Here is a 14,123-nt window from a genome sequence, read left to right on the forward strand (position 1 = left end):
AGATGAATTTGTCTGCATACCTTTGTGCTCTAACATCATAACATTGTTATTTGGGGCTAATTCATTACCTGAGTAAGTGGAAACTCAAAACACACTAGCTAGATCACTAACTTTAGAGATACTACCCACTGCTAGTAGCCATGTATTAACGTACATTTAACGTCCCCCCAAAACAACTTTGCCGTTGTAGTCTACCGCCCAATGAGGCCAACGCAACCCAATGGCCAACGTCATTTTGCGCGCTCAGTATCTCAAAGCCATATCAAATAACTAGTTTCTAAAATAGTTGCTATTGATCTCAAAATTGATAGTTGAGAAATAAAAGTATACCTACAGAAAGCTGAGAACATCTTCTCTCCATCTGTGACATCAGGATAACTGTGATTTTTTTAATGTTATACAATCAGAACACTTTTCTTTCGCAGGCCCCAGTGAAACAGGTACATGGGCAGGCAGGCAGAAACATTCATCACAGGACTCATGAGGATAATGTAACTTACTGTTTGATCAAATCATGGTTTTAGCCTCCAAAGAAAATAGGATGTTTTGAATGAGGTGAATGAATGTGAAGCACGCACCTATGTGACCGATTCCTTTTATTACTCGCACTCCAAGTCACAGGGTGGCAACATGCAACTAAATGGTCACAGTCTGGAGCCCTGCCTTGTAGGCTTTTCACTGTAGGCATATTCTCTCATTTTCATTTTACGTCAATGAAAACTAGTCTCCATCTTCACATTGAACAATAACCTAGGCCAAGGTTCCTCTCGCCCTCTCTCTCTACCCTCAACAGCAGGGCAGCCCTGGACATTTTGGCAGGCTACAATTTAATTTATCGGCTTTTCATTTATTTCATCGGCCAAAAGCCGGCAATTATTGGCTAATGAAACCCTGCGGGATGTATAAAACCCTGCGGGATGTATAAAACCCTGCGGGATGTATAAAACCCTGCGGGATGTATAAAACCCTGCGGGATGTATAAAACCCTGCGGGATGTATAAAACCCTGTATAAAACCCTGCGGGATGTATAAAACCCTGCGGGATGTATAAAACCCTGCGGCATGTATAAAACCCTGCGGCATGTATAAAACCCTGCGGGATGTATAAAACCCTGCGGGATGTATAAAACCCTGCGGGATGTATAAAACCCTGCGGCATGTATAAAACCCTGCGGCATGTATAAAACCCTGCGGCATGTATAAAACCCTGCGGGATGTATAAAACCCTGCGGGATGTATAAAACCCTGCGGGATGTATAAAACCCTGCGGGATGTATAAAACCCTGCGGGATGTATAAAACCCTGCGGCCTGCGGGATGTATAAAACCCTGCGGCCTGCGGGATGTATAAAACCCTGCGGCATGTATAAAACCCTGCGGCATGTATAAAACCCTGCGGCATGTATAAAACCCTGCGGGATGTATAAAACCCTGCGGGATGTATAAAACCCTGCGGGATGTATAAAACCCTGCGGGATGTATAAAACCCTGCGGCATGTATAAAACCCTGCGGCATGTATAAAACCCTGCGGCATGTATAAAACCCTGCGGCATGTATAAAACCCTGCGGGATGTATAAAACCCTGCGGGATGTATAAAACCCTGCGGGATGTATAAAACCCTGCGGGATGTATAAAACCCTGCAGGATGTATAAAACCCTGCGGGATGTATAAAACCCTGCGGGATGTATAAAACCCTGCGGGATGTATAAAACCCTGCAGGATGTATAAAAGGTGAATACCGGCAAGAAAGGGGTAAAAATGTGTAAAATTAACATTGGCACAAAAAAATTTACAGGTAAAATACTGTCAATTATATCTGAAAGTAATACTAAACAAATGGTTCTCTGGTGACACATGCTAGTGGCATGTGGGACAGCAGGAAAGGGGCTGTGCTTGAACCAATGAGAGAACAGAAACAAGTGTTTCCATTACAAGCTTACTGATGACCTATTTTGTATTACAAAGGATCGGGGATGACACGAGTAGGTACATGACTGCTTGTTTTAAAAGTCCTGAATAGAATGGAAGTAGCATGACTCATGAAGTATGGACATTTCATTTTTATCAGGCTGGAGAAATTAACTGCATGCACCATGAGATCCCATACACAGGCCACGATGAATGTGTGTTTGTGTGTGTGTGTGTACTCACTTGTAGATCATGCCCGGCGAGCCAGTCTGTCGGGAGAGGCGGGCAGGTGAGTCTGTGGTAGATTCAGGATACATGGAGACGGGAGGGTGGGGGTATGGCCAGTGTGCCGAGGGGTCTCTCTCTCACCAGGACAACAGGGGACTGTCTCTCAACAAACTGGGCTTCTGGAGGGGATAGAGAGAGCAAACAGTCTGTACACTGGCATATCTTCTGTGTGGTCATAGTGATAAGGAGGAAGACAACATGTATCCATTCTGATTTCCGTATTCCTTTTTGTTGTGTGTCAAATAGTCCTTTCAAGATGTCACTGCTCTTCACCAGCCACTAGATGGCACCATTCCCTCACTGTGGTCTCACAGGCAGCAGCTTGAATAAATAAGTAAGGTGGTCAGACCAATAAGACTGCCGTCTCTGGGCTCAGTGGGCTGTAACTGGGGATGCTAACTATTGTTTTGTAAACTACAGGGGAATAAATTTGGCCAATCAGAGCCACTTGTCTGATCACATGTTAAATTTGTAAGTCGCTCTGGATAAGAGCGTCTGCTAAATGACTTAAATGTAATGTTAAATGTTAAAGCCTTGTATGACAACGTCCTTATACACACGTTCACACACAGACCCACTGTACACACGTTCACACACACAGATCCACTGCACACACGCTCAAACACACAGACCCACTGCACACACAAAGTTATGGGTGTCCTCACACATCGTCATCCTACCCTTGTCATATGCGTGTGCTCGGGGCGACTAGTTTCTATGAAACTCAACAGTCTTTGCCCAAGAAGGAGAGCACTGCTGAAGTAAAGGGCTAAAACAGGAGAAGAGAGCTGGGCAGCGGGGAGCTGAGGGAGGAGTGGAGGATGACTACAGAAGGGCCTGGAGAATAAAACGGCCCATTTGCATTATCTACTGTACTCTATATGTACCATTTCCCTCTACATCAGGGGTCTGAAACATACGGCCTGCAGGCCCGATCCAGCCGATTCAGTGCAGCTGATGGGAGGTTTGATTAAAATATTTTAAAAATATATCATTTTAAAGGGGGTGGGTATAATTTTTATGCCTATAACCAAATCTGAAACTGTGTAGAAATGATAATCAACCTACATTTAGTCTTTTCACTTTGTCCAGCTTGCTAACAACAGTAAAGGAGCACCAAAAAAAACGAAAACTAGGCACATTTTGACAGCAAGAAAATATTTTTGAAATTTAGTCCCTCTGGACCTCGGTGAAGGCTGAATGCAGCCTGAGGGACAAAATAAGTTCCACAGCCCTGCTCTACATTATAGTCTACATAGGACTGCACTGCTACACTAACCACGTGAGCGAGCCAGCCATGAGCCGTCGCTGGTCTACTGGTAATAGAAACAGATGTGGTAATGACGAGGACGCGAAGGTGACTTTCTCCTCACATCAATCACAGACACAGAAAATGAGGTGTCCCCTTTTCAAGGACTCATTTAATGCCATCTGGTCACACCACTTCAATCATGCCAGGCAGGCCGGAACAAAAGCCCCTGCCTACCTGACGCTGCCCGTCTAGCTGGTCCCTTCTCCTACAAGGTGATGATGATGATGATGATGGCCAGATGAAGATGGCTGTGTTGTAGATCTACAGAATCCCTTGGTCAATGTAGGACTCCACCTGGCTGGAAAGTCATGTATCTAATGTCACCAACTGACTGGTCATTAAAGGAGGACACAGGAGCTGTCTTGCTGGATTTGGGGGCCAATCCTGAGGCTGCTGTCTGGGTGTATGGTCTTGTGCTACCAGACCGCAACACACTGTACTGCCGAACGACTGGAGTCAAGGCTAAAGTGTAGTAAATATCATTTAGCCTATACTGATGTTCACACATACAGTCTTAGTCGGTGAAATGTTATGCTCTCAGCACACCCCAAAAAAGTTAGGCTAGGCTGAGTGTTTCTCCTTTGCTTTGACAGTTTATTATTGGTGCATCAAATTCCTCAGGGTGCTTGAAGCCCACATTAGATGGCTGTGCTGTGCTGCAGTTGGAGAGAGAGGAAAGAGAGGGAGAGGATGCTTACTGCAGCACTGCGGTACAGACTTGTCCCGGCAGCACAAGTTGGAGAGCTGAGCTCAGATTTACTGCTCTAATGGGCCAAGGTGCACTCTGCAGATTAAAACTGCAGGGAGGCAGACAGAGGGTGGGAGGTTCTGGACAGACCCTTATCGGATCAGAACCATCCTCTGGCCCGACACCACCACATGCTGATCCAAAAGCAACAGGAGAGCAGGGAGACTAAAGGAAAGGAGTAGTGTGAAGGAGGACCTACCCACAGACAGGGTGAGGATGGATTTCACTGGAGAGGTTGAAATAAAGACAAAAAGAAAGAATGCCCTAGTACTTCCTGTTTAGTGTTTAGCCAGTATTACATACTGCAACCTACATACTGCTACCTTCATTCCTGTCCAACACAATGCAACATGGAGTCACCAAAGGCAACCGACACCTACACCCAGCCTGAGAGAGATTCCTCTTGAGACCGGGCTTACGTAAGTAGGCAGTCCTGGCCTGGAAAGTACAGTACAGTGTTAGCAGCAGGAAACACACAGATGCCAATAGATGGCACAGGAAGAGAGAAGGAACAGAATGGCAGACGAGGACTACCAGGGGTGTCTTGATTGGTGACACAGATTGAATAACAATAAGGATATAGGCCTAAATAAAGATCTGAGTCAGAATCAAAGAGGATCCCTATATGGCTACATTCATGTCATGGTTCTCAAAGCAGTCAAAATAATTTGCTAAATTATGTAAAGTTGTCCTTGTCAGACAAACAGACAGGCAGAGACAGAGTGACAGTGACCATGTTTACTTGCAAACATTTACTGCAGTATCCCATTATTATTTGGGATTAAAAGGATCCTCAAGTACTTTGTTTTTGAGTTGACCGTAAACATCCAATCCCGTTTACAGTAACCCGAAAAAGCTTGTGTCTCGGTTATGAGAAACCCGGATAAGATACATGGGATGTGATGATCTTAGATGGGATACTGTGGCATGTAAACATCCTACCCCGTTTACTGTAACCCGAAAAGGCTTGTGTCTCGGTTATGAGAAACCCGGATAAGATACATGGGATGTGATGATCTTAGATGGGATACTGTGGCATGTAAACATCCTATCCCGTTTACTGTTGTTTTACGCGGCATGCGCAGATTCACTTTCACATATCGTGGGTGTTGTGTGTAGATGTTTTCATCTGGTAGTCAAACAAATCCCTTCATAAAGTAGTCTACCTTCGCAGTTCCATCCACCATGATTCCATAATCCCACGGATACTCCGAACTGTACCATATGGCCTACTGGCTACTTTCACCCCTAATTTAGACCATGTTCTGCTTATAATTTCCAACATTTGTTGGGCCATATTATAATTTCAGATATTTGGTGGCCATTTGTTTATCAACAACAGTTGACAGGCCAAATATGAATTCTCAGTCAACACACCATTCCTCAGCTTTTGGAAATCGATCACGTGTAATGTGTGCAAGTTACAACACACCACACTCAAACCACCACATGCCATTTGTACTATGTGCTAGCTAGCTCACACACACACACTAGCTTCCACAGTCAGAAGCCTGGTGCTTTCCACACAGAGACCAGTCAGTCAGTGTACAGTAGGTTTGCTCAGAGCCATTAGCTGGGAGCTCTTACAGTAATGGGAGGATAATCTGTCCCTTCGACCTACTGCAACAATTGGACAAACATGGCACTGCTGCTGTTGTGCACATTAAGGCTGTGATGATATCATCATGTTTCACAGCAGTCAGAGTGGCTACCGGTGGCTGGTGAGGGCTGCTTTGTCCCTTTGTTATGGATCTGTACTAAATGTATGGATAACCTAAATGTGTGTGTTATAAATGAGACCCGGCCGAGCCTGCACTGCAGCAGCATCACAGAGAAGACTGCAGCAGAAATGTATGTGTTATAAATGACACCCGGCCCAGCCTGCACTGCAGCAGCATCACAGAGAAGACTGCAGCAGAAATGTATGTGTTATAAATGAGACCCGGCCGAGCCTGCACTGCAGCAGAAATGGGAAACCCCTCTTATCTCTATGGGTCCATCCAGCCCACCTCTCTCTATGGGTCCATCCAGCCCACCTCTCTCTATGGGTCCATCCAGCCCACCTCTCTCTATGGGTCCATCCAGCCCACCTCTCTCTATGGGTCCATCCAGCCCACCTCTCTCTATGGGTCCATCCAGCCCACCTCTCTCTATGGGTCCATCCAGCCCACCTCTCTCTATGGGTCCATCCAGCCCACCTCTCTCTATGGGTCCATCCAGCCCACCTCTTTCTATGGGTCCATCCAGCCCACCTCTTTCTATGGGTCCATCCAGCCCACCTCTTTCTATGGGTCCATCCAGCCCACCTCTTTCTATGGGTCCATCCAGCCCACCTCTCTTTCATCAAGGGACAAGAGACAAAGGGAGAGGCGTGATATTGTGTCTTGGAGCATAGTGTGTCTTGGAGCATTGTGCAGGGGACAGAGGGGAGTAATGTGGTTCCTTACATTTCAAACGACTTTTGACTTAATTCTAGTATCTCACACACATCTTACAGCACCACTGACTACCACACACTGCAGCAAGGAGAGAGGGCAGAGCAGAGGAGACAGACTGAAGATGTACGATTTATGCATAGGTGCGCAAAAGGCACAGTCAGAGGTGATATACAAATGTATCCTGCATACTTCTACTGTGGAGATGGATAAGATCTAAAATCAGGCCAACAAAATGACAGAGAGAGAGAGAGTAAAATCCCATGTTGTGTGGTGCCAGAGAGGACTGTGGTTTCTGGGCTGGGCGCACACACTCACAGCCTGTGAACATTGCCATTGCCCTCTTATATAATAACCTGAGCACCCTAGGAGGGGCCCCCACTTCTCTTTATAATCCTCTGAGCATCCTCTGTGCCAGGCGTCTTCAACCTTTTCTTGCCCAGGGAACCCCGCCCTGGCAAACCACCGACCCAGGGATCCCCATCATACGTTAACTTCTTGGTGACTGGGGGCAGTATTGAGTAGCTTGGATGAATAAGGTGCCCAGAGTAAACTGCCTGCTACTCAGGCCCAGTTGCTAATATATGCATAGTATTAGTATATTTGGATAGAAAACACTCTGAAGTTTCTAAAACTGTTTGAATGATGTCTGTGAGTATAACAGAACTCATATGGCAGGCAAAAACCTGAGAATAAATCCAACCAGGAAGTGGGAAATCTGAGGTTGGTAGTTTTCCAACTCATTCCCTACTGAAGATATTGGTCATGTTGCACTTCCCAAGGCTTCCACTCGATGTCAACAGTCTTTAGAACCTGGTTTGATGCTTCTACTGTGAAGTGGGGCCGAATGAGAGGGGAATGAGTCAGAGGTCTGGCAGAATGCTTTGAGCTCGTGACGCACGGTCATGTGAGAGGTAGCTCTCGTTCCATTGCTTTTCTAAAGACAAAGGAATTCTCCGGTTGGAACAGTATTGAAGATTTATTTTAAAAACATCCTAAAGATTGATTCTATACTTAGTTTGACATGTTTCTACGGACTGTAACGGAACTTTTGGACTTTTCGTCCGACCTTTCAGCTGGACATGAACGCGCGTTTGGATTTGTTTACCAAACGCCCTAACAAAGGAAGGTATTTGGACATAAATTATGAACTTTATCGAACAAATCAAACATTTATTGTGGAACTGGGATTCCTGGGAGTGCATTCTGATGAAGATCATCAAAGGTAAGTGAATATTTATAATGCTATTTCTGACTAATGTTGACTACACAACATGGCGGATATCTTTTTGGCTGTTTTTGTCTCTGAGCGCCGTACTCAGATTATTGCATGGTGTGCTTTTTCCGTAAAGTCAAAAAAAAAAAATCTGCGGTTGCATTAAGGAGAAGTTTATCTAAAGTTCCATGTATAATAGTTGTATGTTTTATCAATGTTTATTATGAGTATTTCTGTAAATTGATGTGGCTCTCTGCAAAATCACTATGTTTTGGAACTACTGAACATAACACACCAATATAAAAATACACTTTATAGGACAAAACATTCATGTATTGTGTAACATGAAGTCCTGTGAGTGTCATCTGATGAAGATCAAAGCTTAGTGATTAACTTTATCTATACTTCTGCATTTTGTGACTCCTCTCTTTGGCTGGAAAAATGGCTGTGTTTTTCTGTGACTTGGTAGTGACCTAACATAATCGTTTGTGGTGCTTTCGCTGTGGCTGGATTAACGAGAATTGTATCTTTAAAATGGTGAAAAATACTTGTATGGTTGAGGAATTTTAATTTGGAGATTTTTGTTTTGAATTTGGCGCCCTGCACTTTCACTGGCTGTTGGCGGGGTGGAACGCTACCGTCCCACATATCTCAGAGAGGTTTTAACAAGCCCCAAAAAATGGCACGTCTTATCAGTTGAATGATAATGGCAAGGAGAAGTAATCAATATTTTAAAATGAATAGATTTGGTATAATTTTCCCTTATTTTAAGCTCCCCACATTATATACTGTACAAAAATAGAAACGCAACATGCAACAATTTCAACGCTTTAAATAAAAATGAATTCGTCCCAAATCCATGGATTACACATGACTAGGCAGGGGTGCAGCCATAGGCCCACCCACTGGGGAGCCAGGCCCAGCCAATCAGAATGAGTTTTTCCCTAAAAAAGGGCTTTATTACAGACAGATATATTGCTCAGTTTATTCAGCTCTCCAGCTGGCGGGTCTCAGACGATCCCGCAGTTGAAGAAGCTGGATGTGGAGGTCCTGGGCTGGCGTGGTTACATGTGGTCTGAAGTTATGAGGCCAGTTGGACGCACTGCCAAATTCTCTAAAACAACATTGGAGGTGGCTTCTGGTAAAGAAATTAACATAGAATGCTCTGGCAACAGCTCTGGTGAACATTCCTGAAGTCAGCATGCCAATTGCACATTCCCTCAACTTGAGACATCTGTGGCATTGTGTTGTGTGACAAAACTGCACATTTTAGAGTGACCTTTTATTGTCCCCACCACAAGGTGCACCTGTGTAATGATCATGCTGTTTCATTAGCTTCTTGATATACCACACCTGGGATTTTTTTATTTCAGCTCATTAAACATGGCACCAATACTTTACATGTCTTTTTCAGTAAACTTGGAAGAGGAAGTGTAAACTCTAACATAGCCTATTAGCTAGAAAGGTAACTCCAAGCACATTTTTGCAAAGAGCTGCTGTTTAGCTGGTTAAACAAAGGTTACCCAGCAAACATGACCCTATTGGCCCCATGTGAGTATTTGGCTAGCCCACACAAAGCCCACACCAGCCAAACACGGGCTATCCCAGCACAGGCTAGCACAAAGCAATCCCACATCTGCCCAACATTGGCTAGCCCAACATGGGCTTTCCACCACCAAGCCCATACCAAGGCCAGCACAGGCTAGTGGACACCAGCCCACCACAGGTTAGTCCACAACCAGCCCAACATGGGCTAGTCCAGCATGGGCTTTCCACCACCAAACCAACACCAGCCCAACATGGGCTAGGCTAGTGGAAACCAGCCCAACACAGGTTAGCCCACAACCAGCCCAACATGGGCTAGCCCAGCATGGGCTTTCCACCACCAAGCCTACAACAGCCAAACACAGGCTAGTGGACACCAGCCCAACATGGGCCAGCCCACACCAAGCCCAATGCAGGATAGCCCACAAAATGTCCAGTTACTTCATAATGTAGAGGTTTGTTATATATAATATTCACTTACCTTTGATGACATTCATCGGAATGCACTCCCAGGAATCCCAGTTCCACAATAAATGTTAGTTTTGTTCGATAAAGTCCATAATTTATGTCCAAATACCTCTTTTGTTCGCGAGTTTAGTTCACAAATCCAAATTCATGAGGCGCAGGCACTTAGTTCAGACGACAGTTCCATTACAGTTCGTAGAAACATGTCAAACGATGTATAGAATCAATCTTTAGGTTGTTTTTATCATAAATCTTCAATAATATTCCAACCGGACAATTCCTCTGTCTTTAGAAAGGAAAAGGAACGCAGCTAACTCTCACAGGCGCGCACGAGACTGAGCTCATGGCATTCTGCCAGACACCTGACTCAAACAGCTCTTATTCTCTCCCCCTTCACAGTAGAAGCCTGAAACAAGGTTCTAAAGACTGTTGACATCTAGTGAAAGCCTTAGGAAGTGCAACCGAACCATATTTTACACTGTATATCTGATAGGCAAAGACTTGAAAACCGACAAACCTCAGATTTCCCACTTCCTGGTTAGATTTTTTCTCAGCTTTTTGCCTGCCATATGAGTTCTGTTATACTCACAGACATCATTCAAACAGTTTTAGAAACTTCAGTGTGTGTTCTATCCAAATATACTAATAATATGCATACAGTCGTATGAAAAAGTTTGGGCACCCCTGACAATTTCCATGATTTCCATTTATAAATAATTGGGTGTTTGGATCAGCAATTTCATGTTGATCTATCAAATAACTGATGGACACAGTAATATTTCAGTAGTGAAATTAGGTTTATTGGATTAACAGAAAATGTGCAATATGCATCAAAACAAAATTAGACAAGTGCATAAATTTGGCCACCCCAATAGAAAAATCACATCAGTATTTAGTAGAGCCTCCTTTTGCTAAAATAACAGCCTCTAGACGCTTCCCATAGCCTCTAATGAGTGTCTGGATTCTGGATGAAGGTATTTTGGACCATTCCTCCTTACAAAACATCTCCAGTTAATTTAGGTTTGATGGTTGCCGAGCATGGACAGCCCGCTTCAAATCATCCCACAGATCCTCAATGATATTCAGGTCTGGGGACTGGGATGGCCATTCCAGAACATTGTACTTGTTCCTCTGCATAAATGCCCGGGTAGATTTTGAGCAGTGTTTTGGGTCGTTTGCCTTGTTGAAATATCCCGGCGTAACTTCACCTTTGTGACTGATTCTTCAACATTATTCCCAAGAATCTGCTGATATTGAGTGGAATCCATGCGACCCTCAACTTTAACAAGATTCCCAGTACCGGCACTGGCCACACAGCCACACAGCATGATGGAACCCCCACCAAATGTTACTGTTGGAAGCAAGTGTGTTTCCTTGGAACGCTGTGTTCTTTTGCCGCCATGCATAACATCCCTTGTTATGACCAAATAACTCAATTTGTTCTTTGTTTCATCAGTCCACACTTTATTCCAAAATGAAGTTGGCTTGTCCAAGTGTGCGTTTGCATACCTCAAGCGACTCTGTTTGTGGCGTGTGTAGAGAAAAGGCTTCTTCTGCATCACTCTCCCATACAGCTTCTCCTTGTGCAAAGTGCGCTGAATTGTTGAACGATGTGACACCATCTACAGCAAGATGAATCTTTGGAGGTGGTCTGCTTTTGACCGTTCTCACCATACTTTGCCCTTTACCCTTTGCCTCTCCGATATTTTACTTGGCCAGCCACTTCTGGCCTTAACAAGAACTGTGCCTGTGGTCTTCCATTTCCTCACTATGTTCCTCACAGTGGACACCGACAGCTTAAATCTCTGCGATAGCTTTTTTGTAGCCTTCCTCTAAACCATAATGTTGAACAATTTTTGTTTTCAGGTCATTTGAGAGTTGTTTTGAGGCCCCCATGTTGCCACTCTTCAGAGGAGAGTCAAAGAGAACAACAACTTGCAATTGGCCACCTTAAATACCTTTTCTCATGATTGGATGCACTTGTCTATGAAGTTCAAGGCTTAATGAGCTCACCAAACCAATTGTGTGTTCCAATTAATCAGTGCTAAGTAGTTACAGGTATTCAAATCAACAGAATGACAAGGGTGACCACATTTTTGCATAGCCTATTTTTCACATCTGATTTAATTTCATACAACTTAATATTGCTACACTAAAAATCTTTTTCTGGACAATACCCCAGTACTCAGCTTTTATTAGAAAATGAATGGCATGCCACTGTGATCATTTTCTGTGACGACAAAGTAAATGATTATACAGCCTCAGAGGGGTGCCCAAAATTTTTCATACGACTGTATCTTAGCTTCTGGGCCTGAGTAGCAGGCAGTTTACTCTGGGCACCTTATTCATCCAAGCTACTCAATACTGCCCCCCTGCCATAAGAAGTTAAAAGTAGAATTGCTTTCCCATTGTTCCTCAACTGCAGTGTATGATATACCATTTTCTAGTTCTGAGTCTTTACTTTTAATCCAATCACAATTTCACATTTTGCTACGTAGGACAGAATCCAAGTGGTGGGTCACATATGGACTGCCCACAGTGGGCCAATGCCTTGGGGGCCAATGTGGAGCCGATGCGCCAATGTGGGCAGACTACGTGGGGCCAATATTTATTTGCATATATTTTTTACGTCTAAGTCAAGAAATCTAACTAGCAGCCAGCGGCACTTGCCGCGACTGGTACTCGACTGGTAAGTGTCGCTTTTTAAAAATATATATTTTTGTGGACCCGAGGTTGAATATCCCTGCTCTGTGCTAATCTAACAATAACCATGGAAGGGAGAGGAGTGTGGTTCTGACGTAATGGCATTATTGTTTAACATCTGCTGGTTGTTTTTAGCTTTTGTGAAGTCAGCAAAGGACCCCTGCGAGAGCAGATAGCCTCTGCGGCAGATAGAGAGACGGTCGATACAACATCCCTTCTGTTCTACTGCTCTTCTATTTATACAATTACACTGTCGTTTCTTAAAACACAGCCATCTGCTCCTAAATTATTCACACAGCAGCAGTTCTCTACTCCTTGTGCTGTTGTTGTCCTCTATTCTGCATAATCCACAGGAGCTGCCAGCGCGATAAGGGAGGGCTACAATCTTCCTTCAGGTTTCTACTACACTACACTACACTACAACACCACCACTCTGACAAGTGTCGTTGCTAACTGAGTGGGTAAAAGCAGAGAGAATGGTCCATAATTGCTGAGGAAATCTGCAGCCAATGCAGCAAGCTGCCAGCTGCCAGGCAGCTTTTTGAGCAGACCGACTCTCAACAACTCTTCCCCAGAAGAAGCAGCCTGCGGCGACTGGCCAACACACACCTAGTGAGAGGAACAGTCTAGGGGAAAAAACAGGAGAGGAGAAAGAGAGAATAACAAATGGGAGAGGAAAGAAAATAATACAATTTTTTTTTTTTATAAAAAAATGGGGAAAACGCAGTAGAGGGGAGATTGTGGGAAAGAGCTGACTGGGTTGCGCTGAGAGCAGTCTGGTCTTGATGGAGGCCCTGTGCTGCTGCAGCTTGGCTTTACAAACACACACAGGCAGGCTAGAGCCATGCATCACTCCCTCCTGGATGTCTCCTGGGCAGGCCTCATTACTCATCTCTAGGCTTGGGCAATATACCTTTTATACTGCATACCGGGGTATTTTGAAATAGCGACAGTATGATTTTCAAAACCGTTTGCTTATAACTACTGTTTATAACTATAATTTAAGTATAACTATTAGAAATCTAAGATGTGTCAAATGAATTATATCCAGCTCAGGGCTCCAGCTACAGTGCCAGTCAAAAGTTGGGACACACCTACTCATTCCAGGGTTTTTCGTTATTTTTACACATTGTAGATTAATAGTGAAGACATTAAAACAATGAAAGAACACATATGGAATTGTGCAGTAACCAAAAAAGTGTTGAACAAATCAAAATGTATTTTAGATTAGAGATACTTCAAAGTAGCCAACCATTGCCTTGATGACAACTTTGCACACTCTTGACATCCTTACATTTTCCATGACACCCAAAAGTACTTGTTACATTTTTAATGCTTAGCAGGACAGAAAATGGTCAAATTCACACACTTATTAAGAGACCATCCCTGGTCATCCCTACTGCCTCTGATCTGGAGGACTCACTAAACACAAATGCGTCATTTGTAAATGATGTCTGAGTGTTGAAGTGTGCCCCTGGCAATGCAAAAAAAAAAAAAATAT

At 44.0% G+C, this 14,123-nt stretch overlaps 1 protein-coding gene across 5 annotated transcripts in view; it reads right to left on the reverse strand.

The window, feature by feature from the left end:
* The window catches only part of LOC115139056 (voltage-gated potassium channel subunit beta-2-like), a 158,237-nt gene that overhangs the window by 107,866 nt on the left and 36,248 nt on the right, over positions 1–14,123 (reverse strand). For all 5 annotated transcript variants that reach the window (XM_029676254.2, XM_029676249.2, XM_029676263.2 and 2 more), the window contains one exon: positions 2,154–2,317. In XM_029676254.2, coding sequence (XP_029532114.1) covers positions 2,154–2,227 — 74 coding nt within the window. In that variant the 5' untranslated portion in view covers positions 2,228–2,317. The remainder of the gene's footprint in view (positions 1–2,153; positions 2,318–14,123) is intronic.

This window comes from Oncorhynchus nerka, linkage group LG2, assembly GCF_034236695.1.
Source record: "Oncorhynchus nerka isolate Pitt River linkage group LG2, Oner_Uvic_2.0, whole genome shotgun sequence".
Classification (NCBI taxonomy): domain Eukaryota; kingdom Metazoa; phylum Chordata; class Actinopteri; order Salmoniformes; family Salmonidae; genus Oncorhynchus; species Oncorhynchus nerka.